Source organism: Neoarius graeffei, chromosome 6, assembly GCF_027579695.1.
Source record: "Neoarius graeffei isolate fNeoGra1 chromosome 6, fNeoGra1.pri, whole genome shotgun sequence".
Classification (NCBI taxonomy): Eukaryota; Metazoa; Chordata; class Actinopteri; order Siluriformes; family Ariidae; genus Neoarius; species Neoarius graeffei.
Window position 1 is genome coordinate 85,377,839 of NC_083574.1, and position 26,300 is coordinate 85,404,138.

Genomic DNA, 26,300 nt, shown 5'->3' on the forward strand with positions numbered 1-26,300 from the left:
ATACAAAACCTCCGACCAAATCATTTCCACTTAGAATGTAAACAAACCGGTGAAATGACAGCAGGAATTTGTGAAAAGTGCTATAATAATGCTTGAAATTTTTTTTTAAAAAGATACGTTCTTATCATCAAATACTTTGATTCCATATTTTGTTGCTTTTTTAATTTTTTGAGGGTTTTGCTTTCGAGTAGAGTTTTTACTTCGTCCTCGGTTGGTTCAGCAACACGCTCCACCATTTTGTTTTTCTTCTTTAGCGTTTTTTGGCGGTTGGCAAACCAACTTAGGCCCCGGTCACACCGCCTGAACTTTGCTGGAGTGTTCCTTGAACGGTAGGGAGGGGGGCCCGAATTTCGACAACGCTCGTCACCGCGCACAAAATGGGAAAAAAATTGAAAACACGGGCGTTGGCTTAGCGGTGCACCGCTGAAGCCGGGGTTGCTTTAGCGTTGGTTTAGCGGTAGCGAGCGGTAGCGAGCGTTGGTTTATCGGTGACGCGAGCATTGGTATAGCGGCGTTCTGCACATGCGGGCTTTGGCTCGGCAGGGGTATAAAGTTGGTTTAGCACCAATCATAGCAAGTCTCTCAGCATCCATGGTGATACAGTTTTACTGTAACTTTGAGCAAATTCGATATAGATGAGGTCTGAACTCAACGGCAGCTCGATTCCAAATGAGCTCCTGGTCCATTTCTCCCCATATTTATAGCTAAATTCTGGTCCTGCTCCGACACCTCTATACCAATGCCAAACCAAAGTTCATCGCCGCCATGGATAGCTGCTTCAACGCCCGACACCGTTCCAGCAACCCCGTGTCCGCTCGTAAAACGCTTACAACCGCTCCACCGAAGTTTGTGCAACGTTTAATCGCCGCCCGGGCAACGCTGGCGAAGCAGCGGTGGTCCAGCGTTCAAGATTTCTGCGTTGGCCTCGCGGACCCAAGCGTCCACGAACTTGCGTCTAGCGGTGCCAAACTTTGACTGGGCATTGGTGGAGCGGGGGTGAACTTTGCCGGGGCGGAAAATTGCCCCCTCCTCACCGCTCGCAATATTTTGTGCAGCTCAAAACTTTCGGAGCGGTAGCAGAGCCCCTCGAGAAACATCAGCGGTGGCCGAGCGTATACGGCGTTGCTTTAACGGGGGCCAACTTTTGTTAAACGGTGGTGAACGGTTACGAGCGGTGATGAGTTTTTTTCACCGCTCCAGGAACGCTCCAGCAAAGTTCGGGCGGTGTGACCGGGGCCTTAAAGGTGCATTACTGCCACCGACTGGGTTGGAGTGTGGAACAGGAGATATTTTTTTGGGGGGGGGGGCGACAAACAACTATTATTTTAGCTATTTCTGTTTCTTTTAAATACTTGATTAAGCTGCCATTTTGTTTTTCTCTACTCACGGTACATGAGCTGATATCCTAGTAATAGAGTAGCCAATCAGAGCACGCGATTGCTCATAATGTGGATAGAATAAACATGAATATCACTTGGACTGTTGGACTGAGTAATGTGTGTGAACAATAATTCTTGAAAAATAAAAAAGATACGTTCTTGCCATCAAAAACTTTTATTCCATATTTTGCTGCTTTTTTTTTTGTAATGTTTGGGTTTTCTTCTTCTTCTTTAGGGTTTTTTGGTGGTTGGCAAACCAACTTAAAGGTGCATTACCGCCACCGACTGGACTGGAGTGTAGAACAGGAGATATGGGGGGGGGAACTATATTCTTTTAGCTATTTCTGTTTCTTTTAAATACTTGATAATTTTTGGGGTTTTGTTTTCGAGTAGAGTTTTTATTTCATCCTCAGTTGTTTCAGCAACATGCTGCACCATTTTGTTTTTCTCTACTCCCGGTATATGAGCTGATATCCTAGTAGTAGAGTAGCCAATCAGAGTGCTCGATTGCTCATATCCGGTGAATGTGCACAGAATATAAATCTAATATACCATGCACTGTGAGGCACCAATTGAAATTATAGATTCACTTTGGTGACTGGCAGAGGACTATTTCCTTTGGTGCTGTGCCCCTCACAAAATAGTACTACACCAGTCACCTCAGAGAATCCATAATTTCAACCGGAGCCTCTCAGTGCATGGTGTATTTGATTATTATCCATCACTTCAAATATCAAAGCGTATTTCATAGTGGTGTTCTTCGATTAATTCTTTCAACCAGTCTCTGATTAAATTACATTACATTAATGGCATTTAGCAGACGGTCTTACCCAGAGCAACGTACAACATACCCAGAGCAGCCTGGGGAGCAGTAGCCTTGGTTAAGGGCACTTCAGCCATTCATGCTGGTCCAGGGAAGCAAACCAGCAAACGTTTTGGTCCCAAAGCTGCTTCTCTACCCATTAGGTCATGGCTTCCTTCTAAACGTAGCATTGCTTTTGTTACAGTGGTCAAATGGTAAATAGGTTTAGATCCTTTACATTTGATTACTTGATGTAAGTCAACGAAAAAAAAAACCAAAACCCCACCAATGTGTCATATAACTGATAAATCTTATTCTTTTTACAGATGCTCCTCTTACATTGGACGTATCGGTAATAACCAGACCCTGTCCTTGGTTCGTAGTGGCTGTGTCTACTATGGTACCGTTCAGCATGAGCTTCTTCATGCTCTGGGCTTTAATCATGAACAGACCCGCAGCGACCGAGACAGCTACATCCGTGTTGTCTGGGAGAACATTGTCGAGGGTACAGACCCAGGATTTATGCAGTTAAAGTGTTCAGATTAACTTCTTTAAAAATCTTGTTCTGCTGAAACTTCAAACATAAATGCTTTTAGTGGGTTTTACTAATTAATCTTTACTAATTTACTAATTACTAAAAAGTAAAAAATGATACCTTCTTATCATGAAATACTTTTATTCCATATTTTGTTGCTTTTTTTGTATTTCTTTGAGTTTTCTGCTCAAAGAAGATTGGGGGGACTATATTCTTTTAGCTATTTCTGTTTCTTTTAAATACTCGATAATTTTTGGGGGTTTTGTTTTCAAGTTTTTATTTCGTCCTCGGTTGGTTCAGCAACACACTCCGCTATTTTGTTTTTCTCTACTTACAGTATATGAGCTGATAGCCTAGTAGTAGTGTAGCCAATCAGAGCGCGTGATTGCTCATATCCAGTGAATATGGATAGAATAATATAAAATGAAATGGTCTTGATCATAGCTGGAGCCTATCCCAGCTGACTACGGGCGAAAGGCGGGGTACACCCTGGACAAGTCACCAGGTCATCACAGGGCTGACACATAGACACAGACAACCATTCACACTCACATTCACACCTACGGTCAATTTAGAGTCACCAGTTATCCTAACCTGCATGGACTGTGGGGGAAACCGGAGCACCCGGAGGAAACCCACACAGACACGGGAACCGAACAACTAATTAAAGAGAAACGACATCCATCATTGCTTTAAGACATGAAGTGACTTTTAATTAATAGAAATAAAGAAAAAAGCATTAAATTAGAAGGCATGTCCAAACTTCTGACATTACTACTGGGTCCTGTAGATGTGAACCCATATCTTGTGAAAATTTGTCATAAAAGGTAGATTGTAGTCTTTAAGCAACTCATTTTGAGAAAACTGTATTTACTGCTGTATCGACCAAAACAAATGGGTGCAGTGTGTAAAGTGAATTTATTTTATTGTTTTCAAAAAATGACACGACTTCAAAGTGTCATCACAACTATTAAGATGCAGTTATCCAGTCCGAGGCCCCCTGAAAGACTGCCCATCTCCAGTACACAGCAGTTTCTGCACAAAAAGAAAAAAAAGTGTTTAACATTCTCATAAAGAATTATTTTTCTCTTCTATGATCAAGGCCATTCCATTTTATATTATTCTATCCACATTCACTGGATATGAGCAATCACGCGCTCTGATTGGCTACTCTACTACTAGGCTATCAGCTCGTATACTGTAAGTAGAGAAAAACAAAATAGCGGAGTGTGTTGCTGAACCAACCGAGGACGAAATAAAAACTCTACTCGAAAACAAAACCCCAAAAAATTATCAAGTATTTAAAAGAAACAGAAATAGCTAAAAGAATATAGTCCCCCCAATCCCCCTCAATCTTCTTTGAGCAGAAAACTCAAAGCAATACAAAAAAATCAACAAAATATGGAATAAAAGTATTTCATGATAAGAAGGTATCATTTTTTACTTTTCAAGAATTATTATGGAATGTTTCACAAATTGCTACCGTCATTTCGCCAGTTTGTTCATATTCTAAGCAGAAATGAGTTTGTCGGACATTTTGTATAAAGTCTCTCGAATTTGCAAAAAATAAAAATGCTCTGTTTCTCAAAATCCAGTGAATGTGGATAGAATAAAGCAGTTATTCCACTCAATCTCATCGTACATGGCTTATAGCCAACTCGGTGCTACGTGTCTCGTCGGCTATCAGCTCATGTACGACTCGATTTCATGGAATAATTGTTCAGTATTTTATAATAGAAACTGCATATACTAGTATAATTCAAACTCCAGTAGTGCATAAAGGAAGACTATTGCTACAGCTGTCCATGTGAACTACTCACAGCAGTTGTAGAGTCTGTTGATTCTGAGGATGTCGTTTCGGCTCATTTCAGTGGCCGTTCCGAAGGCCACATTGGAGTTAGGGATGGGGATCATCGTGGGCTGGCCATTCTTAGAGAAAGCAGTTCTGAAATACCAAACAAGAAAGTCAGTATTTTCTGTTTTGCAGTCATTTCAAATCAGTTTAATGAACTTATGTTACATTAAAATTATATTAAATATATAAAAATGTATGGGATGGTTGTTTGGTGACTGACTGACTTGTGGTATTGCATGACGGAGTTGTAGTCGTAAGGTGTATTCTGGTTGAGAGTGGCCTTCTTGTTGAAGTTGTGCTTCTTGTCTGATGAGGAAACAATCACCCCCACCACCCCGGGGGGGGTGACTAATTAGTAAAACCCACTAAAAGCATTTATGTTTGAAAAGTTTCAGCAGAACAAGATTTTTAAAGAAGTTAATCTGAACACTTTAACTGCATAAATCCTGGGTCTGTACCCTCGATAATGTTCTCCCAGGCAACACGGATGTAGCTGTCTCGGTCGCTGCGGGTCTGTTCATGATTAAAGCCCAGAGCATGAAGAAGCTCATGCTGAACGGTATCATAGTAGACACAGCCGCTACGAGCCAAGGACAGGGTCTGTGCATAACCAGTACGTCCAATGTAAGACCAGCATCTGTAAAAAGAATAAGATTTACGTATCAGTAATATGACACATTGGTGGGGTTTGGGTTTTTTTTTTTTCGTTGACTTACATCAAGTAATCAAATGTAAAGGATCTAAACCTATTTACCATTTGACCACTGTAACAAAAGCAATGCTACGTTTAGAAGGAAGCCATGGCCTAATGGGTAGAGAAGCAGCTTTGGGACCGAAACGTTTGCTGGTTTGCTTTCCTGGACCAGCATGAATGGCTGAAGTGCCCTTAACCAAGGCTACTGCTCCCCAGGCTGCTCTGGGTAAGACCGTCTGCTAAATGCCATTAATGTAATGTAATTTAATCAGAGACTGGTTGAAAGAATTAATCGAAGAACACCACTACGAAATACGCTTTGATATTTGAAGTGATGGATAATAATCAAATACACCATGCACTGAGAGGCTCCGGTTGAAATTATGGATTCTCTGAGGTGACTGGTGTAGTACTGTTTTGTGAGGGGCACAGCACCAAAGGAAATAGTCCTCTGCCAGTCACCAAAGTGAATGGATAATTTCAATTGGTGCCTCACAGTGCATGGTATATTAGATTTATATTCTGTCCACATTCACTGGATATGAGCAATCGAGCGCTCTGATTGGCTACTCTACTACTAGGATATCAGCTCATATACCGGGAGTAGAGAAAAACAAAATGGTGGAGCATGTTGCTGAAACAACTGAGGATGAAATAAAAACTCTACTCGAAAACAAAACCCCAAAAATTATCAAGTATTTAAAACAAACAGAAATAGCTAAAAGAATATAGGTCCCCCCCGCAATATCTCCTGTTCCACACTCCAGCCCAGTCGGTGGCGGTAATGCACCTTTAAGTTGGTTTGCCAACCACCAAAAAACTCTAAAGAAGAAGAAAACCCAACCCGAACATTACCAAAAAAAAGCAGCAAAATATGGAATAAAAGTATTTGATGGTAAGAACGTATCTTTTTTTTTATTTTTCAAGAATTATTATTGTTCACACACATTACTCAGTCCAACAGTCCAAGTGATATTCATGTTTATTCTATCCACATTATGAGCAATCACATGCTCTGATTGGCTACTCTACTATTAGGATATCAGCTCATGTACCGTGAGTAGAGAAAAACAAAATGGCAGCTTAATCAAGTATTTAAAAGAAACAGAAATAGCTAAAATAATATAGCTGTTTGTCGTTGTCCCCCCCCCCCCCCCCCCCCCAAAAAAAAAAATCTCCTGTTCCACACTCCAGCCCAGTCGGTGGCAGTAATGCACCTTTAAGTTGGTTTGCCAACCGCCAAAAAACGCTAAAGAAGAAAAACAAAATGGTGGAGCGTGTTGCTGAACCAAACGAGGACGAAATAAAAACTCTACTCGAAAACAAAACCCTCAAAAAATAAAAAAAAGCAACAAAATATGGAATCAAAGTATTTGATGATAAGAACGTATCTTTTTTAAAAAAATTTCAAGCATTATTATAGCACTTTTCACAAATTCCTGCTGTCATTTCACCGGTTTGTTTACATTCTAAGTGGAAATTATTTGGTCGGACGTTTTGTATAAAGTTTTTATTTATCGAATTTACAAAAAATAAAAATGCTCTGTTTCTCAAAATCCAGTGAATGTGGATAAAATAAAACAGTTATTCCACTCAATCTCATCGTACGTGGCTTATAGACAACTCGGAGCTACGCGTCTCGTCAGTTTTTGGCTCATGGATGACTCAATTTCATGGAATAACTTAAATATCCCTAAAAATTCCAAACTAAGTGTTAAGATTGCATCTCAGCATAAACTCACTGGAGGCAGCCATGTTTGTTGTTCACGTCGGAGTGACCTTCGACCTGCGTGTGTGCAATGTGCCACTTGCCTCACTTGGCGTAATCATGACACGTAGCTCTACACACACAGAAATGCTCGCGGAGCCACAGCTGTGACTTGAGTCGGCTGTGTAGCTTGAAATTGTGACATCAGTTCATCCAGCATATTCCATGACTGACTCACACTATATCCTTTTTTTTTTTGAATGTAATGAGATACATTGCATAATCATTGGTGGAACTATTTTATGTCATGTGAGCCATGCTTGGCCAATCCCTGCACAGGAATTTTTTGATAAGGGATATAATCCTAACTATAGTATGGAGTATAGGGTGTGCATCACTGAACAGTCTTGTTTTAAGGAAGATTATGTGTGTGCATACCCGTCGAGAGACTCAATGCTGATATAATCCCTCTGACTGGAGCGTTGAATAAAACGGATACAGGTGATGGGGGTGAAAGAGTCCAGGCCTCGCTGGATAAGCTGCCGCTCCCGATCACCTGAGGGTGTACAGAGTATCTGTTTGGTCAGTCACTTTGTTCCTTGTGCTACTTCAAATTGAATATACAGTCAACGTGTGATGTTAAATAAATAATAATAAGCACTAATTGTTCAATTCCTTGATCAGACTCCAAACAAGTCAAAATCAGTTTACATTAACAATAGAAATTGCAGGCCCACCACAAGGACTATCACAACCTGGCCTGACAACGCACTCTCCAAACTACAGGACTGCTTTAAACAGACAGATTGGGACTTATTTGAACACCAGGAACTGGAGACATTCACAGGAACGGTGCTGGACTAGATCAAGTTCTGCATTGGGAATGTGACGGTGGATAAAAACATCCGGGTCTTCCCAAACCAGAAATCCTGGATGACCAGCCAGGTCCACTCACTCCTCAGGGCTCGCAATGCTGCCTTCAGGTCAGGTGATAGAGCTCTGTACAGAGCTGCTCGAGCTGATCTGAAAAGAGGAATAAATAAAGCCAAGGCAGACCACAGGCTGCACATAGAGTCCCACCTGTCCAGCAACAACACATGGGAGGTGTGGCAGGGCATTCAGGACATCACAAACTTCAGAGACTGTGATGCACCAACAGGAGACTGGAGTGCGCCACTAGCAGAGGAGCTAAATTGCTTCTTTGCTCACTTTGAAACATCTCAGCAGCACTCATCTGCTCCTGCCCTGCCCCCACCACCACACAGTTCCTATACCACTCCTTTCACTGTACAGGAGCACGATGTCAGACGGGTGCTCCTGGCAGTGAACCCCAAGAAAGCTGCCGGTCCAGATGGTGTACCTGGTAAGGTGCTCAGAGCGTGCGCCCACCAGCTCGCCCCTACCTTCACCAGGATCTTTAACCTCTCCCTGGCTCAGGCAGTCATCCCGCCCTGCCTAAAATCTGCAACAATAATCCCACATCAAGGACCACCTCCCCCCAGACTTCAACCCCTACCAGTTCGCATATCGCACAAACAGATCCACAGAGGACGCCATTGCCATAGCTCTCCACTCTGCGCTAAATCACCTGGAGCAGCAGCAAAGCTACGTCCACATACTCTTTGTGGATTACAGTTCAGCTTTTAATACAATAATCCCGGACATCCTTATTAGAAAACTGGACACTCTCGGCCTCCCCCCTCTCACATGTGCCTGGTTAAAGGACTTTCTTACTAACCGGCCCCAGACTGTGAGACTTGGCCCCCACTTCTCCTCCACCCGCACGTTGAGCACCGGCTCTCCACAGGGCTGTGTGCTGAGCCCCCTCCTGTACTGCCTCTACACCCACGACTGTAGTCCGACCCACAACAACAACAACCTTATCGTCAAGTTTGCTGACGATACCACAGTGGTCGGACTCATCTCAAAGGGAGACGAGGCAGCCTACAGAGAGGAGGTCCTGAAGTTGGCAGCCTGGTGTTCAGAAAATAACCTTGCTCTGAACACCAAGAAAACCAAAGAGCTCATTGTTGACTTCAGGAAGCACAGCACCGACCTAGCCCCCCTCTACATCAACAACGTGTATGTGGAGAGGGTCCACACCTTCCAGTTTCTCAGTGTCCTCATCTCCGCCGACATCTCCTGGTCAGCAAACATTACAGCAGTCATTAAGAAGGCTCAGCAGCGGCTACACTTCCTGAGAGTCCTCAGGAAGTACAACTTAAGCTCCAACCTGCTGCTGACCTTCTACCGCTCATCCATCGAGAGCATGCTGACGTACTGTATTACAGTATGGTACGGCAGCTGCACTGCTGTAGACAGGGAGAGGCTCCAGAGGGTAGTTAAGGCAGCACAGAAGATCATTGGCTGCCCTCTCCCCTCCCTGATGGACATTTACACCTCCCGCTGCCTTAGCAGAGCTAAGAATATTATCAAGGACAGCTCCCACCCTGGCTTTGATCTGTTCAACCTGTTGCCCTCAGGGAGGCGCTACAGGTGCATCAGGACAAAGACAAATCGATTAAAAAACATCTTCTTTCCAAAAGCCATAACCGCCCTGAACTCAGATACTGTATGCTCTGACTTTATAACTATTTTACTAATTTATAATGTGCAGTGCTTTATAAGATGACTCTCTATGCAATACTTTTATAATGTGCAATACCTCACTCCATAATGTGAAATGCAACACATTCACCTCAGGACTGTGCACCTTACACACAACACATACACCTCAGGACTGTGCACCTTACACACAGCACATACACCTCAAGTCTGTGCACCTTACCTTACCTTGCAATACTCCAAAATGTGTAATATTTTATCTTATAATGTGACTCTCTCATGCAATAATTTATAATGTGACTGTCTCTGTGCAATACTTTATATGTGCATTACCTCACTCCATAATGTGTAGCACAACACATACACCTCAGACTGTGCACCTTACACCCCTTACACCCCCCCCTTTTTTCTCCCCCCTTCCTCTCTCTCTCCACGCTGTTTGCACTGTTATTGGAGATGCTTTAATATCATTGTACATGTGTATAGTGACAATAAAGGCATTCTATTCTATTCTATTCTAGAAAGATGATCATTTGAATAATAATAATAATAATAAGGTTTGAATGATATTTTATGAGATACTAAAATTATTATGATATATGATATGAGTTCACATCTTTGACGTACTGTATTGATTGGCGATCACGTAGGGTATGTAGACATTGCCATCGGCCGACTTTGGCCACATGCAACTGTAGGAGGTGCAGGGATCAGCGTTTCTCCCATTATCGCCAACAACAGCAATGTCTCCTTCAATCAGCTCAGGTTCATCTCCACTACGAACTAACATACAAAGGGTTTTTGTAATAATTAGAATATTCAGTACATTTAATAAATTTTCAATATGTTTCTTCCTGCATCATTAATCAAATGGTGCATTATTTATTTTTATATAAATATTTCATCACTGCCTAAAAGCAGAGCTCCTGATGAGTTTATGAGCAAAATTTTTACAAGGGCACAAAATTAACCTGAATACAATAATAACATTATAGCACCATGAATGAACCACTGAATTGTGTCGTGTCGTGTATTTCATGTCAGTGAATCACTGCATTATCTTGTGACAGTGAAACCAATAATGAGATATGCATCATAGTTACAATACATATTTATTCCTTTCTTAGAAACAACACCACTGCATTTATTATGGTGTGTGACTCTGCTGGGTGCCTGGTGGACAGCAGTGAACCAGCGCTTTCGCTTTACATCATGAGCTCATCTGGTCATAAGGCCGATGATCTGTTGCCATGGCATGGCGTCCGTCATCCACTGTCCACAATTCAGTTAAATCGCATCTCCTCCGTCAGTTCTCCATGGATTTCCGTTCCAGTGGTTTTATTTGAAAGAACTCATCACTCTGCACAAAGTGTGGTCGTTGTTTTGTCAAATATTTTGTTAACAAGTTAGTAATTAGGCCAAATTAATGAATTTTCCAGGCCTCTCACTAGAATTGTATATCCAGTTCTGATCAATCGATTTCAGTTCTGATCGATGTTTTGGGTAGATCTTCCCATGTGGAACAAAACTTGGTGGTTTGTTTGTTGAGTTTCCTGTTGTAAACAATTTGTTTACAACTTTATTTATTTTCAGTTAAATCATATGGTATCTCCTCCCTCAGTTCTCAATGGATTTCAGTTCTGATTGTTTAGTTTGAAAGAACTCGACCTTCTGTGCAACACTTGGTCGTTGTTTCGTCAAACTTTTGCTAAAGAACTGCTAATTAGGTCAACTTCATGAATTTTGGGACTTCTCATTAGAATTGTATCTCCTGTCACAGTTCTCACCCGATTCCAGTTCTGATCGATGTTTTGGGTAGATCTTCCCTCGGGGAACAAAACTTGGTCATTTGTTTCTTGATTTTCCTGTTGGAAACAATTTGTTTACAACTTTGTTTACAACTTGTGGATTTCAGTTCTGATTGTTTTATTTGAAAGAACTTGACCTTCTGCACAAAACTTGGTCATTGTTTTGTCGATTTTTTTGCTAACAAATTAGTCATTAGGTCAACTTAACACATTTCCTTCTGACTAGAATTGTATCTCCTCTCTCATTTATCATGCAAATTCAGTTCTGATTGATGTTTTGCATCGATCTTCCCTCAGGGAACAAAATTTAGTCCTTTGTTGATTTTCCTGTTGTCAACAATTTGTCGTGGAGGTTGGTCCTCTCTCACATTGCCACGTTTCAGTTCTGGTTGTCATGGTTGTTTTGATGGCAGGCCAGATGAGCTACTATGTCCTTGACATTCTGGTTACTATATAGTTATGATCCAATATTATCGGACATAAGAATCAATATATCAATTAATAAGTGCTGGATAAAAACCCATCTATCTTATGGAAATAAAGGTACAAATTTCATTGTCCAGTAGTTAAGTGTTGATGAGATGTTGTCTTGCACTGACTATCAGGTTCCCCATGGTGGTAGGCGTACATCATTAGTACTTACAGACATCATACGGTCGCAAAAGCCATCAAAAATCAAGTTACCATATTCTCTTAATTATGGAGGTCCACCATAAAATACCAGTGTTATATATTTATTAATGTTGTAAGTATGTTTCTGTTGTAAATACTGACTCGATTTGTAATATCCTGCACGCTGGCAGTGGTAGACTCTTTACCCTGTAGGGGTCAGTGTTTGTTTTTGTGCCTGTGTGTACATACTGATGTTACTGTTCACCCTCTCGAGCCGCTCTCCCACAGACAGATCAGCAAGCGGGTCCTCCAGACCTATCAGACGAAACATTAGCATAGTAAATAACGGCTCAATAAGCAGAAGGAGATATTTATTATTCTGTATTAAAAGCATGTCCCCATTTAGAAGGCACCTGCCCTTTGATTTTCACGATGTATTTCCACGATATTTGAAGGCAGCATCACATGTATCCATTTGTAGACCATAATTCTGTTCACTTAAACAAAATTCCTTGATAGTGCTGACAGGCAGGTCAAACCAAACTGTTGCTGTGATTAAAGGAGCAATCAGCTACTAGCTAACATAAGTATAGCTGTGTTTAACAGCAGACAAAGTGTAGGCTGCTGATAGTGTGGGCATTTAGGAGGACTAGGAAGTGGATTATGATGTCTGCCAAGGTTCCTGTTCATTTGAAATGCTGTTCAGTTAAAGGATGCAACTAATGGTTGATGCCTTCAGAATGGAAGTTCATCGATAAAAAATCAATGTAATGTTAAAGCGCATGACTTACCACGGTACAGAGAAAACACAGCACATAAAAAAGACACAAATAATTATAAGTGCAATGAAATAAGTGCAAAAGAAAATTTGTTCACGTGCCACTCTTTCTACTCCTACAAAGACCTCATGCTTGCTATGGCTCACCTTGCTGAAAAATCCAGCTTAGCCTGACCAGCTACCAACTGGCAACATGGTCAAGCTGGTAGACCTTCTGGTAGAAAGGACTATTCCTGCTATGTTGTATACAAGGAATAATAAAGAAGCTGGAAAATCATACAGTAGATGACGAAGATGGTCTACCAGTTTCACCAGTTGTCTTGGGTTTTGGCGAGGCTTGTAGTCTGACTCGCGCCCTAATTTTAAGGACTCATAGCCTGACTTGGACTTGAGCACTGATGACTCTGACTTGGACTCATGCATTAACTGCATTCAGACTTGTAAATTGGAGATGAGAACTCAGACTTTCTTTATTTTTTGTAACATGCCATAATAATTCGGCATAAGATATTTATATCTACATTAATTTTTATACTAATTTTTTGCAAGAGAATGCACATTCACATGTTCATACATCATGTTCAGGAACAAACTAATGTTAATGGCGCTAAAATGCCTGGAGAGAAGCCCCTAGGATTGTTCGCTTTCCTTATACAGATTTCTCATGCAGTGGGAAAAAAAATGTACTGCTATGTGTTCCATATGTAGAAGAACTATCGAGGAGATGATGGGGACAACCTCGAACTTCAATCATCATTTGGTAAGACTACACCCAGAGAAGGAAGTGACATGCTATGTTCATTGCTCTGTTGATAGCGGGGCTTGCTTGCTGACAGATTAACTAGCTAGTGTTAACCCTCTCTCATGTTATTTGCCCTGTTGATAGCGGGGCTTGCATTGGACTCAACTCGGATCAGTAGTGGACTCGACTTGGACTCGACTCTAAATTTTCTTTAATGACTTGGACTTGACTCGGATTTGAGCACTGGGGACTCAAGACTGGACTTGAACTCGAGGTTTAGTGACTCGACTACAACACTGGTTTTGGCAGCTGGTCAGACCAAGGTGGCAGGTGGTGAATAGTCAATTCTTCAAACAGGTACTTAGAGATTTAGAATGCATATTGTTTTATTTGTAATATATGCATGCATGTCTCTCACCTCCTCTGCAGAACAGAGCAGCAGCAGGGCCAACAGACCCACAGTCACCTTATACACAAACATGCCTGCAGACGTCCTGTAGAGGAGGGCAGATACAGTTGAAGATCTCAACTATGATCCTTTGGTTTTGGGAGATGGTCTGGGAGTGCCAACTCCCTGATCCATGTGACTCATGAAGGGATTGTTTGAGCCTTTGACTAATACTTTCAATCAACTATATTTTGAGTAGGACTACAAACTATGCAGGCATTGAGACCTTCAACTCCTCAATATTACATTACAGGCATTTCACAGATACTCTTATCCAGAGTGACATACAACAGGACCCTGATAAAGCCACAGCAATGGGCAGCCTGGGGAGCAGTTGGGGGTTCGGTACCTTGCTCAAGGGCACTTTAGCCACATCTGCTGGTCCAGGGAATTAAACTGGTGACCTTTTGGCCCCAAAGCTGCTTCTCTAACCTTTAGGCCATGGTTTCCCCCATAGCAGGAACCTGAACGTTATTGCTTGATTGAGATCCTGAGTCTCGCTTAATTCTTACCTCAATGCTTAACATCACCTGAAGACGGTAGACTTGTACCCAAGAACTGTTGTTGCTGTTCATACCAGGACTCGTCTTCACAAAATGCATCCTTTCATCCTAAACATCCTTGCAACATGTAATACTGTTTGCCTTTACTCTTTTGGGGTGTTTCACAGTCAGAGTACACAAGTTTGTGTCACTAACATCAAAAAATCAAGTTCAGTTTTTTGGCACAGTTTGTGAACTAAATGAGGCCCTTGATGGAAATTTACTTTCTGCTGAATGTTGTTGGTGGGGGCGGCATGGTGGTGTAGTGGTTAGCGCTGTCGCCTCACGGCAAGAAGGTCCGGGCTCAAGCCCCATGGCCGGCGAGGGCCTTTCTGTGCGGAGTTTGCATGTTCTCCCCGTGTCCACGTGGGTTTCCTCTGGGTGCTCCGGTTTCCTATTGTGGCCAATCTTTACATGGAGGAAGTGGAACATAAAGCTTTGACCACTTTTTCAGGAGTTGCTCCCAGCCACTGGTTCAGATATGTGGATGACATCTGGGTTAAAATCAAAACCCATGAAATGGAAGCCTTCTCTAAACACATCAATGCAGTGGATATCAACATCAATTTCACTTGGGAGGACGTAAGTGGGAATAATCTAGCCTTCTTGGATTGTGATGTACACATTAGACAAGACAGAAGCCTTAGCATCGAGGTCTACCGGAAACCAACACACACGGACCAGTACCTACTCTTCGACTCTCACCACCCACTGGAACACAAATTGGGGGTCATTAGGACCTTGCAACACAGGGCTCAGAACATCCCTACAATGGTAGAGGGAAAAGAGAAGGAGCAGAATCACATCAGGAAAGTACTTCAGAACTGCAGGTATCCCAACTGGTCTTTCTTCAAGAGCAGAAAAAGGAACATAACGGACAAGGAGGATAACAGGAACAAACGCAAGAACATTGCCATTCCCTACATTTCTGGTCTATCTGAGAAAATCAGGAGGATCTTCTACAAACACAACATTCCGGTACATTTCAGACCCAGTAACACCCTGAAGCAGAAACTGGTCCACCCTAAGGACAGAATACCCAGACACAAACAAGACAACATAGTGTATGCAATTCAGTGCAGTGAGGAATGCACGGACTCGTATATTGGTGAAACCAAACAACCGCTTCACAGGCGTATGGCTCAACACAGGAGAGCCAGTTCCTCAGGCCAGGACTCTGCTGTCTACCTTCATCTTAACAACAAAGGACACTCATTTCAGGATTGCAACAATTTTAGCCAGAGAGGATCGTTGTTATGAGCAAGGAGTTAAAGAAGCCATTTTTGTCAACCTGGAACGGCCATCACTGAACAGAGGTGGGGGTCTAAGGCTACGTTTACATTAGACCATATCTGTCTCGTTTTCTTTGCGGATGCACTGTCCGTTTACATTAAACCGCCTGGAAACGCCGGGAAACGGGAATCCGCCAGCGTCAACGTATTCAATCCAGATCGTGTCAGCTCTGGTGCTGTGTAAACATTCAGAATACGCGGATACGCTGTGCTGAGCTCTAGCTGGTGTCTCATTGGACAACATCACTGTGACATCCACCTTCCTGATTCGCTGGCGTTGGTCATGTGACGCGACTGCTGAAAAACGGCGCGGACGTCCGCCTTGTATCACCTTTCATTAAAGAGTATAAAAGTATGAAAATACTGCAAATACTGATGCAAATACTGCCCATTGTGTAGTTATGATTGTCTTTAGGCTTGCCATCCTTCCACTTGCAAGTGGTAAGTGATATGCGCTGGGATCACACACACAGCGGCTCAGTCCCGAATCACAGCTTGTTCACTTCACTCACGTGCTCTGTGAGCTGCTCAAGGCCGGAGTGCGCACCCTCCAGAGGGCACTCACTGTTCAGGGCGGATTGATTTGGAGCGCAGGATGCCTGCGGAGCCGAGCGTATCCATGTATTGGTATTGCTGTGTGCACCCAAATCGTGTATTGGTGTTGCTGTGTGCACACTAATCGTTTTAAAAACGTTAATCTGATGATCCGCTGATATGGTCTAATGTAAACATGGGCTTAGATTTCATTTATCAGCCACCTACAATGCAGTCCTTGGCACACTTCCCAGACAACTGAACGCACACCAAAACCCAGCTGTTTTCAGTGGCTCACAGGAGGACAGAGAGAATCAGCATTCCATTGATCACCTTAACGGGCAATCCATTGATCACCCTAATGACTCTCGAGGCCATTCACATTCAGCCCCCAGTGACCCACACCAACAGGATGACTCAACGACACCTTAGATGAGCTTTTCATCCATGAGAGGATAAATACCTGATACTCCCTACTAGTCAGACAGAACTGAAGAAGCCTTTCGGATGAGAGGTGAAACGTCTTCAAGAATCTTCAAGCAAGTCCAGTTGCTCTATTTTACCACCCACAGTTACTATGACCTGGATGACTGAGAATCTTCATAGACATGTTTCCCCCACAGTCCAAAGACATGCAGGTTAGGTTAACTGGTGACTCTAAATTGACCGTAGGTGTGAGTGTGAATGGTTGTCTGTGTCTGTGTCTCAGCCCTGTGATGACCTGGCGACTTGTCCAGGGTGTACCCCACCTTTCACCCATAGTCAGCTGGGATAGGCTCCAGCTCGCTTGCGACCCTGTAGAACAGGATAAAGCGGCTAGAGATAATGAGATGAGATGAGATGTTGTTGGTGGCAATAATTTGTAGCTAGAATACAAACAGCACTGTGTTGTTACCTGGCTAATGGCGAGAACATAAATTGTCCTCTCCAGAAAAAAAGTTTTGACAGACAAACATCATGTTTTTTTTTTGTTGGTAACCACTGTAGCTCTTTTTAAGAAGCTAAGTGTATAACCATATGTGCCTGTACTTATACGGACCTGGACTTTCAGAATCATAAGCTACTTGTCTAAGAACTGCCTTTTTTTAACTTTAATAAGGACCACATTACCGGAGAGGACATTTTTGACAGACAAGTTACCTTATTAAATATACCCTTGTTGCCCGATCAGTACCCATTTGGGGTTACCTTTGTTGGCAATAATTCTTCAAGTATGAAATGAGGCTCCAACTAAACTATTCAGGGGCTGTAAGATAGCGCAATATTAGGATTGGCAACCTTTTCAAACTAGACCAAATAAGGTTGAAACATAAAAAATGGTTAAAAATGGGGTTACATAAGTGTACCAGTATGTCAGGCCGGCATGTGCATGTATTCAAACAAATGACTAATTTGCAGGTGGGATGGTATTAGTTCTTCATGTAGAGCTAATCCTCACTTCACAAGTACTTATTGTACTTCAGTAATGCTTGATCCATTCCATATAATCCACTTTGGTACCCTGACTGTGAAACAGCCCTTCTACTGATTTATAATCTCACTATCTAGTAGTGTTGGGTTCAAGTACTACCTTAGCCAAGACCATGTTAAGAGTAAACCCATAGCCAACGCAGTCCAAATCATGGACTTCATGGAGTACAATGAGGAGCAAGACCAAGACACATCCAACACCACACATGACCAAGTTCATGTCAAGACCAAAACTAGACACTCGATTGTGCAATTTCCTGGTTGGAGTATCTTCCTAACTGGACATAAAATTTCTCTTGAATGAACTAAAATAGCCCATCAACTTTGGTATTATCAGTTTGTACAAATAAGTACATAGGACATGTTAAGCATGGCCTATTCTTCTAGCAAGTTCTGAAGTGTAGTCCTGTTTCATTGCATTGCATTGGGAGGTTAGGAAGCACTCCATCTTCAGTACCACAACACAATTATCTAGTGTTACCCAGAAGAACATGGGTTCACTTTTGATTCTGATTCCTCTCAAGATTCTTCTTTTGTCTCTCAGGGAGGATTTCCTGACCCCTGTCACTGATCTAAATCCACGTCTGGATTTCTATAGAGATGCTGTTGTTAAAAGCACTACTGAATTGAATTGTGCTCAGTAGTGAGCATAATGGAGGAGAAAATGTTTATAATAAAGTATAGCTATTTTAGATGTAATACAAATAAATTGATGAGATGTGTTAGTGGAGAAGATGTTCTTACCTCAAATCTCCAGAAGGAATTGTATGATAATACGGTAACAGAGGGGCATCAGGGTTTTATACCCTTTTCTGTTTATTCACCGTGATAACTATATCACCTGAATATAGAACAGCAGCTGCTTATTCCTGAAAAAGGTGTATCTAAGAGGTTGTGTACTCAAAACTTAATTTTTAATAGAAAAGATAAATAGAAGGCCATCAGCTTTTGATACTGTAAATAGTCATGCTGTTAAGGAAGCAGGTGCAGTTTTTCCCTGATCAGTCCAGTGTATTCAAACAAACTACTTTCACCACTTCGACATCTTCCAGATTATTTCTTTTGCTATTTCTTTGCAAGTTGATTTTAATTATCATTTTTGTCAATCACCTTGAGTCAGCAAAGTTCAAAATTGTTGATCTCAAGCTGTAGCAGGTTGGAGTATGGTTTAGGGCGGGGGTGCAGTGGGAAGGGGGTTTTGGAAAGACCAGGAGGATTATCGGATAATCAGGCACACATGAACCTTGTTATATAATTTGCATTTATTTTGTGTTCTGTTTTCCTTTTCTTGAATGATCAGGAAGACAAACATGCGGACAGCACTGAGCCATCAACAAGGACATGTGCTCAAATAAAAGTTCAGAACTTACCCTTGGGTTGCTGTGTTCTCTGAGTGAACATGTTTCTGAAGCATTTTTATTGGGATGACTTTACTACATGTCACAGAAGAAAGAACGATAGCGATGCCTGCAAGACAAACCACGATGCTTTAGAGTCTAGTATAGTAGCCAGAAGGTGGTGAACCAATTACGGAGTTAATTAGAAAATGAAAGATCACCAGAGTGAAGAGTGAAGCACAAGATTCCCAGCTGTGAGTGACTATGAATATTTCTCAGATTTTTCCGATCTCAGATTTAACTTGTAGAATGGAATCCTTGGGAAAAGGTTTCTGGTGGCCAAGCAGACCATATGCCATGACATAGTTGAAAATATGACCTGCATCTAGTAACCTGCTGACTGTTGATTAACTTCTCAAGTTTAACATGGTGGCTATTTTCCAGGAAACAAGAATGTACTGTACTATCCTGATATGTTAGACATGCTCTTGTTTATTGGCTGAAAAAAATTATGGTTCGTTAGCTGAGAACATGTCATCAGTGTAAATGATTAGAAAATTGTTCAGGAAATCTTTCAACGCTTTCAAGATTCAAGAGAGCTTTATTGTCAATCCATCCATATCCAAGTGTATAAGGAATAAAAAATATTTTTGAATCATGTTGTGGCTAGCTAGAGGGCTAATGTTAGAGATGTTACCCATAAGAAATCTTCTTAGGTATCAATTTAGTCCATAAATTTCAATTTTTATGTCAAACACCAAAGCCACTGCCCTTAAAACTGTTGCTGGAGCTGCTAGCATGCTAACTGTGCTGTGCTAAGCTAAGCTATGCTAAGATAGTCGACAGAGGTAAAAGCGGAAGTAAATGAAGAAGACGACGAATACAATTTGGCATTTTTGAAGAAAGATGTCGATTAGCAACAAAAAACTGGCTGAGGAGTTGGCAGAGATTCAAAATTCCCTCAACTTTATGTCTGAGGAGATCAGCAATGTGGTGAGGCAACAAAAAACCCTCACAGGCCTAATGGAGGAGATCCAGGAGTTGAAAGCTACAATGAAGCAAAAGGACCAGAAGATCGTGTTGCTGGAACAAAAGGTGGAGGATTTGGAGCAGTATTCCAAAGCGGATGACCTTGTAATCACTGGGCTGGAGACAAAACATCGAAGCTATGCCAGAGTTGCTGGCTCAGCTGGTGACCAACAAGGTCAGGATGCACCACCTGAAGAGCTGCACACTTTCGAGCAACAAGTGGTTCAAATTTTGACTAGTAAAAACATTTATTTGGAGAGTCAACAAATTTTAGCCTGTCACGCACTTCCACGTAAGGACAAGAAAACTAAAGGCCAATTTATGCTGACAACCCAGTCCTCTCAGATGGCATCGCAGATGGCGTCTGCGTAGCCCCCCCCCTTCGCAGACGCTCTGCGCGCACCTCCCAAAAATTGTGACCACCGCAGAAGCCTCGCAGACAGCGTCGCAGACAAGAGGGCTCTGATTGGTCCACTCTACATCCGCTGTACACGCACTTCCGCTTCCCTACTTTCCCAGTTTGGTTTGTTTTCACTACTGCCATTTTTAAAAACACAAGCGAAGATGGAGCAGCACAAAGAGCGGTTGATCGAGGAAGTGAGGAAGTACGGACATCTATACGACTCCAGTTCTAGTCATTATAAGTAACCGGAGGATAAACACTCCACTAACCACACCCACCAACTACTCCTAGCGATTTCACGACTTCGCGCCCCCTTGCGTTGTGGCGGTGAATAACATTGCGCACGCCTATTACTCCCCGCTCAACGATAAATTACAACTGTCTGCGAAAAGCTATCTGCGAAAGCCTTGTCGCAAGAGCATGCAGAGGCCCCAAGACCACAATTGTTGTAAAGTTTGTAAATAGGAAGCACAAGGTGGAAGTGTTGAAACAGGCAAAAAAACTGAAAGGTACTGGGGTGTATGTAAATGAACATTTGATGAAGAAAAATGCAGAAATAGCTTGGAACTGTCGTATCCTCAGAAAGCAAAGCAAAATCCAGGCAACTTGGACAAGAAATGAAAAAAAAGTGTATATACGGTTAAATGGACCACCAGAGCGGTTGTGGTAAGAAATCTGAGGGACTTGAATAAATACAAGTGACAATGAGTTGACTCAGTGAAATTCTCAGTTAATATATTTTGTTCTTAGTTCATGTTTTGAATTATTTTTTCCCTTATAAGAAGGGTTGTTAAAGAATGTCTTTGCTTTTTTCCTGGGAATATGGTGATGAGAGTTGGGAGAATGAAAACAATTAAGAAAAACTGTGATATGGAGTTCAACATTGTTTTGCAAAAAAATTTTTAAATGGCTGATTCATTTAAGAGCCAGGTTTTTTCAAGATCTGAATATACAGAACATAGAGTCTGTGGTTTTGAAAATGATGTAGATTCAGAGAATTATGTTTTTAACCGGGGCGGCACGGTGGTGTAGTGGTTAGCGCTGTCGGCTCACAGCAAGAAGGTCCGGGTTCGAGCCCTGGGGCCGGCGAGGGCCTTTCTGTGTGGAGTTTGCATGTTCTCCCCGTGTCCGCGTGGGTTTCCTCCGGGTGCTCCGGTTTCCCCCACAGTCCAAAGACATGCAGGTTAGGTTAACTGGTGACTCAAAATTGACCGTAGGTGTGAATGGTTGTCTGTGTCTATGTGTCAGCCCTGTGATGACCTGGCGACTTGTCCAGGGTGTACCCCGCCTTTCGCCCGTAGTCAGCTGGGATAGGCTCCAGCTTGCCTGCGACCCTGTAGAACAGGATAAAGCGGCTAGAGATAATGAGATGAGATGTTTTTAACCACATCAGTGACTCTTGTGCATATTATACTGATGAGCAAATTAATGATGGTGTCGAACTTGATAAGACATTTTCATTGATACATTTTAATTGTAGAAGTTTACCTAAAAACTTTACTGAATATTTGGACACATTTAAAAGTAAATTTAAGTTGATAGCTTTATCTGAGACGTGGATAAATGAAGAGAAAGATATTGATTTGCATATTAATGGCTATGATTTATCTGTTACCAGTAGAGTTAACAGGAGAGGAGGGGATGTGGCCCTTTATGTGGCCAGTGACTTAAAATGTCGACCAGTTGAATGCATGACATCTGTAATTGATCATTTAATGGCGTGTATTGCTGTGGAAGTTGAATTAGAAAGAATGAGAAATATTGTTACACGTGTTTACAGGAAACCAGGGTCAAATGTGGAAACTTTTTTTATGGATGTTTAGAAGAATTAATGAATGGTTTAAATGACAATAAATCACTTATCTGTGGTAGTTCAACATCGACCTCTTAAAGTTCTCTACGCAAAAACAAACTTCTGATTTTTTTGGACATAATAGTTGAGGGTTGTACCCACTGATTACAAAGCCTAGTAGAGTAACAACTTGTGCAACATTAATTGACAATATTTTTACATATTTTTTAGAGAATAAAATTAGAAGCATTTTACTAATAAATGATATAAGTGACCATTTACCTGTACTTGTAACATTTAATTATCAATTACAGAGAAAGAAACCAGAAAATTGCCACAGATACATAAGGGTAAGGACTGATGAGGCAATTAATGCCTTCAGAAATGATCTCTTAAAGCAAGAGTGGAATGGGGTGTATACAGATGAGGTGAATATTGCAGATGAGTCATTATTAAATTGTTATTTAGCTCTCTATGATAAACATTGTCCAAAAAAAATGCATATGCCTAAACATCTCATCTCATCATCTCTTGCCACTTTATCCTGTTCTGCAGGGTCGCAGGCAAGCTGGAGCCTATCCCAGCTGACTACGGGCGAAAGGCAGGGTACACCCTGGACAAGTCGCCAGGTCATCACAGGGCTGACACATAGACACAGACAACCATTCACACTCACGGTCAATTTAGAGTCACCAGTTAACCTAACCTGCATGTCTTTGGACTGTGGGGGAAACCGGAGCACCCGGGGGAAACCGGAGCACCCAGAGGAAACCCACGCGGATACAGGGAGAACATGCAAACTCCACACAGAAAGGCCCTCTCCGGCCACAGGGCTCAAACCCGGACCTTCTTGCTGTGAGGCGACAGCGCTAACCACTACACCACCGTGCCGCCCTTGTTTTGAGCTTATAAATGTGTTTGGGGGTTTTTTTTTCCTATTTTTTACCTTTAAGTTGTTGGTATATGTAGCTGATGGTGTAGGTAACTGATGTGCGGTGTAGGTAATTGGAATTTACAGACCATCTAAGATTCTTTGTTTTACGAAGGGGCAGACAAAAATAAGAATTATATTCTTGCTGCTCCTTTCCAATCATGAAAAGAGTCACTTTGATCTATGTATCTTGAATTATGTTCTAATTCAATATTGTATATTGTGCATTTTCATGAAAGGAATGAATAAAAACAAGTAAGTAATTGTGTAGAGAAGCAGTCAACAGGTGATGTGTTACTTCATGCATGAGGATCATGTGTCATCTGAGAAGACTAGACTGACAAATGTACAGATACTGGACCCAGGGTTCTTCTAGAAAATCTGAAGTAGCCGGACAAAAAAAACATAATAGGCAGCTCTGTAATTTTCCACAGTGCGCCAAAGGTGTGCTAATGCTAGGGGGGTCTGGGGGCATGCCTCCCAGAAAATTTTGAAATTTGCATACCTTCTGGTGCATTCTCAGCGAATAAATTATGAACTATTTCCCTATAAAATACTTGCAAAATATATACAAAATTTCCCTCCAGATGTGTGGGTGCTTGGCTTTCTCAGTTACCCTCTGTAGTACGCTGCCTGGCTCTACATGGTGTAACATAACTACATACACTACAGCATGGTCATGTGGTTCGGCTCAGCCAATCAGAACGTGAGAATCAATCAACAAATATGGCATCACTTCCGGAATCAAAGACAGTTTCGTGGTGAAATAATCAGGTTTGCACCCAATTATGGGCAGCAGACACAATATAAATCGCTTAAACATTGAAAGGCAATTTTTTTTCCTGGGATCGAGTAGCCGGTGCAGACCGTCTGTGTAGGCGGAGAAAACCGCCAGTCACTGGTGCTTGTGGACATCTCTGCTGGAGCAGACCAGTTTCTAGAGTATCGAAACCATCCTTGCAACACAACATTTGCGATGGAGAGGACATGTGCAACACATGAACAACAACTGACTCCCCAAGCAACTGTTGTATGGGTTCCTACAGGAGGGAAAACAAAACATTGGAGGACAAAAGAAAGGATTCAAGGACCAACTGAAACAAATCCTGAAGAAGACAATCATCCAAGAAAAAATATAGGCTGAGGATGCCATGGACAGAAACTACTGGCGGAGACTGGGTCACAATGGAGTGTCCACTTTCAAAGCAACCGGGAAGAAGAGAATAGAAAGAGACGAAAGGAACGAGAGGCACTCTTCCAAACAGGGCAGATACAACCATCTATTTCCTGCTCAGACTGCCCAAGGAAATTCCATTACAAACTTGGAGCTGCCTCACACATGAGAGCCCGACATGAACATCCTTGAAACAAATCCTCGCTCATGAGGAAAGGCCAACGACGACGTAACAATGCTTGATTCTCTTAAGCCTGGATTTCAAAGGGGACATTGTCCAGTCCATATGACATGACTAAATGTTTATAGTGACCCAAAGACGTGATGTGATTTAGTCTTCTGCTTTTCTGAGTCAGATAAGTCTGTACACACTACACAAATCTAGCTTGGAAAAGTGCAGCGACATTTTAAAGTGACAGTATTTAGACCTCTATAGTATGGACAAGATAAAGTTCCTTATCCATTTTTCCATGAAGAAGAAGAAGCCACTTCTGGGGAAGAATGCCTGTACCACCGAGGCCATCATCTCCTGCATTATAACCTTCCATAGCACAGGTTTCTGTGACACACAGAGGATAGCCCGAGCTACATAGAGGTGTTGTTCTGGACAGGAAGTCTATGGCACAGGCCTATGTTTTCCCTCTATAGGTGTAATTTCCCTTTAGGTGCCTCCATTTTCATTTAGAAATTTCTTGCCTTGGTCTCCAGGTTTGGTTCCAGACCTCAAAATGATCAAAGGTGTTGTTATTCCTTTACAAACTCAGGATGAAAAATCTCATGTTATAATGCAGCTAGCAGGTTGGTTAATAACTCACTTTCTTGCTTTCTGTCTCTCTGTCTTCCAGGAGTCAATTTCAACAGCTTGACATGGCAGATGAGAGAGGTGAGAGAATATATACTATATATATATTTTCACAACAAAATTTTTTCATAACTGCACACATTGCATGTTAGCATGCACTTCCTGTGTTAAGTCAATCAGTGTATCTACCTGGTCTAGGGGTCTAGCTTGAGGTAATTTAACAATCGGCCATTTATTTTAACTTTTGTTTATGATATGAGATTTTAAGTGGGTCATAATTTTACAGACACATTTTACATGTAAGTATTTAACCATTTGTTCAGTAGTTAAGCATTAACCTTTAATTGCTTAACTCAAGAAGGTTTGTCATCTCCTTGTTTGGACATGCTTTTCAATTCAAACAATGAATTTTCTTTGGGATTCAGGTCTGGGCTTGGTAATGGCCACTCTAATACTTTTATGCATTTATCTTTAAATTTTTTCTTTCAACATTCGTCCAAAAGCCTTGGTCCTGCAAACTTTGGTCTTAGAGTAGGAGCTTCAAATTTGCATGACAGTCTTGGCAATGCAGAACCAACAGGTAACAGGTTCTGTTCTTGTTCGCACACCAAATTTTGAACTGTTCAGAGCATTTTGACCAAAAATAAATTGGTTCAAAACCTGAAAAGTTGGTTCCCACCTGGAACCAAAGTATCGCTGTTATTTCCAGTATGAACCTTGATGATGTTAGTGGGTGTGTCATTAGTTTGGAGAGGAAGTGGAACACAGCAATGGACAATGCAATGGAAAAGGAAACATTTTCAGAAAAAATGGACCAAAAACAAATATCTGAAATAACAGAATGAAACCTGGCAGGTAATCAATATGCACCGCCATCTTGCTACTACTGTTTACTCCTGTTGTCCATTGTGCAAAGCCCTCTGTTTATGACGCATACTTGATTACAACAATTCCACTCAAAACTGGTGAAAACATGGGCCGGTTCAGTACCTGGCACCAAGATTCAAAGAATCCTGAACAGAACCGGTTAAAGAACCCGTTTCCTGTAGGTCGAAAAGGGGATGAATG

General features: G+C 41.8%; 3 protein-coding genes across 5 annotated transcripts in view; 2 read left to right on the forward strand and 1 right to left on the reverse strand.

Annotated features, from left to right (window-relative positions):
- The window catches only part of LOC132887621 (low choriolytic enzyme-like), an 8,783-nt gene extending 6,056 nt beyond the window's left edge, over nucleotides 1-2,727 (forward strand). The window contains exon 5 of the mRNA XM_060923089.1: nucleotides 2,508-2,727. Within this exon, the coding sequence (XP_060779072.1) occupies nucleotides 2,508-2,727 (220 nt within the window). The remainder of the gene's footprint in view (nucleotides 1-2,507) is intronic.
- Nucleotides 1-26,300, forward strand: part of LOC132888119 (carbohydrate sulfotransferase 8-like) — a 329,227-nt gene that overhangs the window by 286,364 nt on the left and 16,563 nt on the right. The window contains exon 2 of the mRNA XM_060924123.1: nucleotides 25,276-25,313. Coding sequence (XP_060780106.1) covers nucleotides 25,276-25,313 — 38 coding nt within the window. The remainder of the gene's footprint in view (nucleotides 1-25,275; nucleotides 25,314-26,300) is intronic.
- Nucleotides 4,529-13,959, reverse strand: LOC132888120 (high choriolytic enzyme 1-like). Of its 3 annotated transcripts, none has more exons than XM_060924126.1 (7): nucleotides 13,897-13,959; nucleotides 12,208-12,265; nucleotides 10,166-10,321; nucleotides 7,412-7,529; nucleotides 5,030-5,208; nucleotides 4,796-4,877; nucleotides 4,529-4,661 (listed from the first exon to the last, which is right to left on the reverse strand). In XM_060924126.1, exons 1-7 carry the CDS (start codon nucleotides 13,957-13,959, stop codon nucleotides 4,529-4,531), a joined length of 789 nt encoding a protein of 262 aa, XP_060780109.1. The 3 variants fall into 3 exon arrangements, with proteins under 3 accessions (XP_060780109.1, XP_060780107.1, XP_060780108.1); XM_060924124.1 differs by having other exon boundaries at nucleotides 12,208-12,307; XM_060924125.1 differs by having other exon boundaries at nucleotides 13,882-13,959.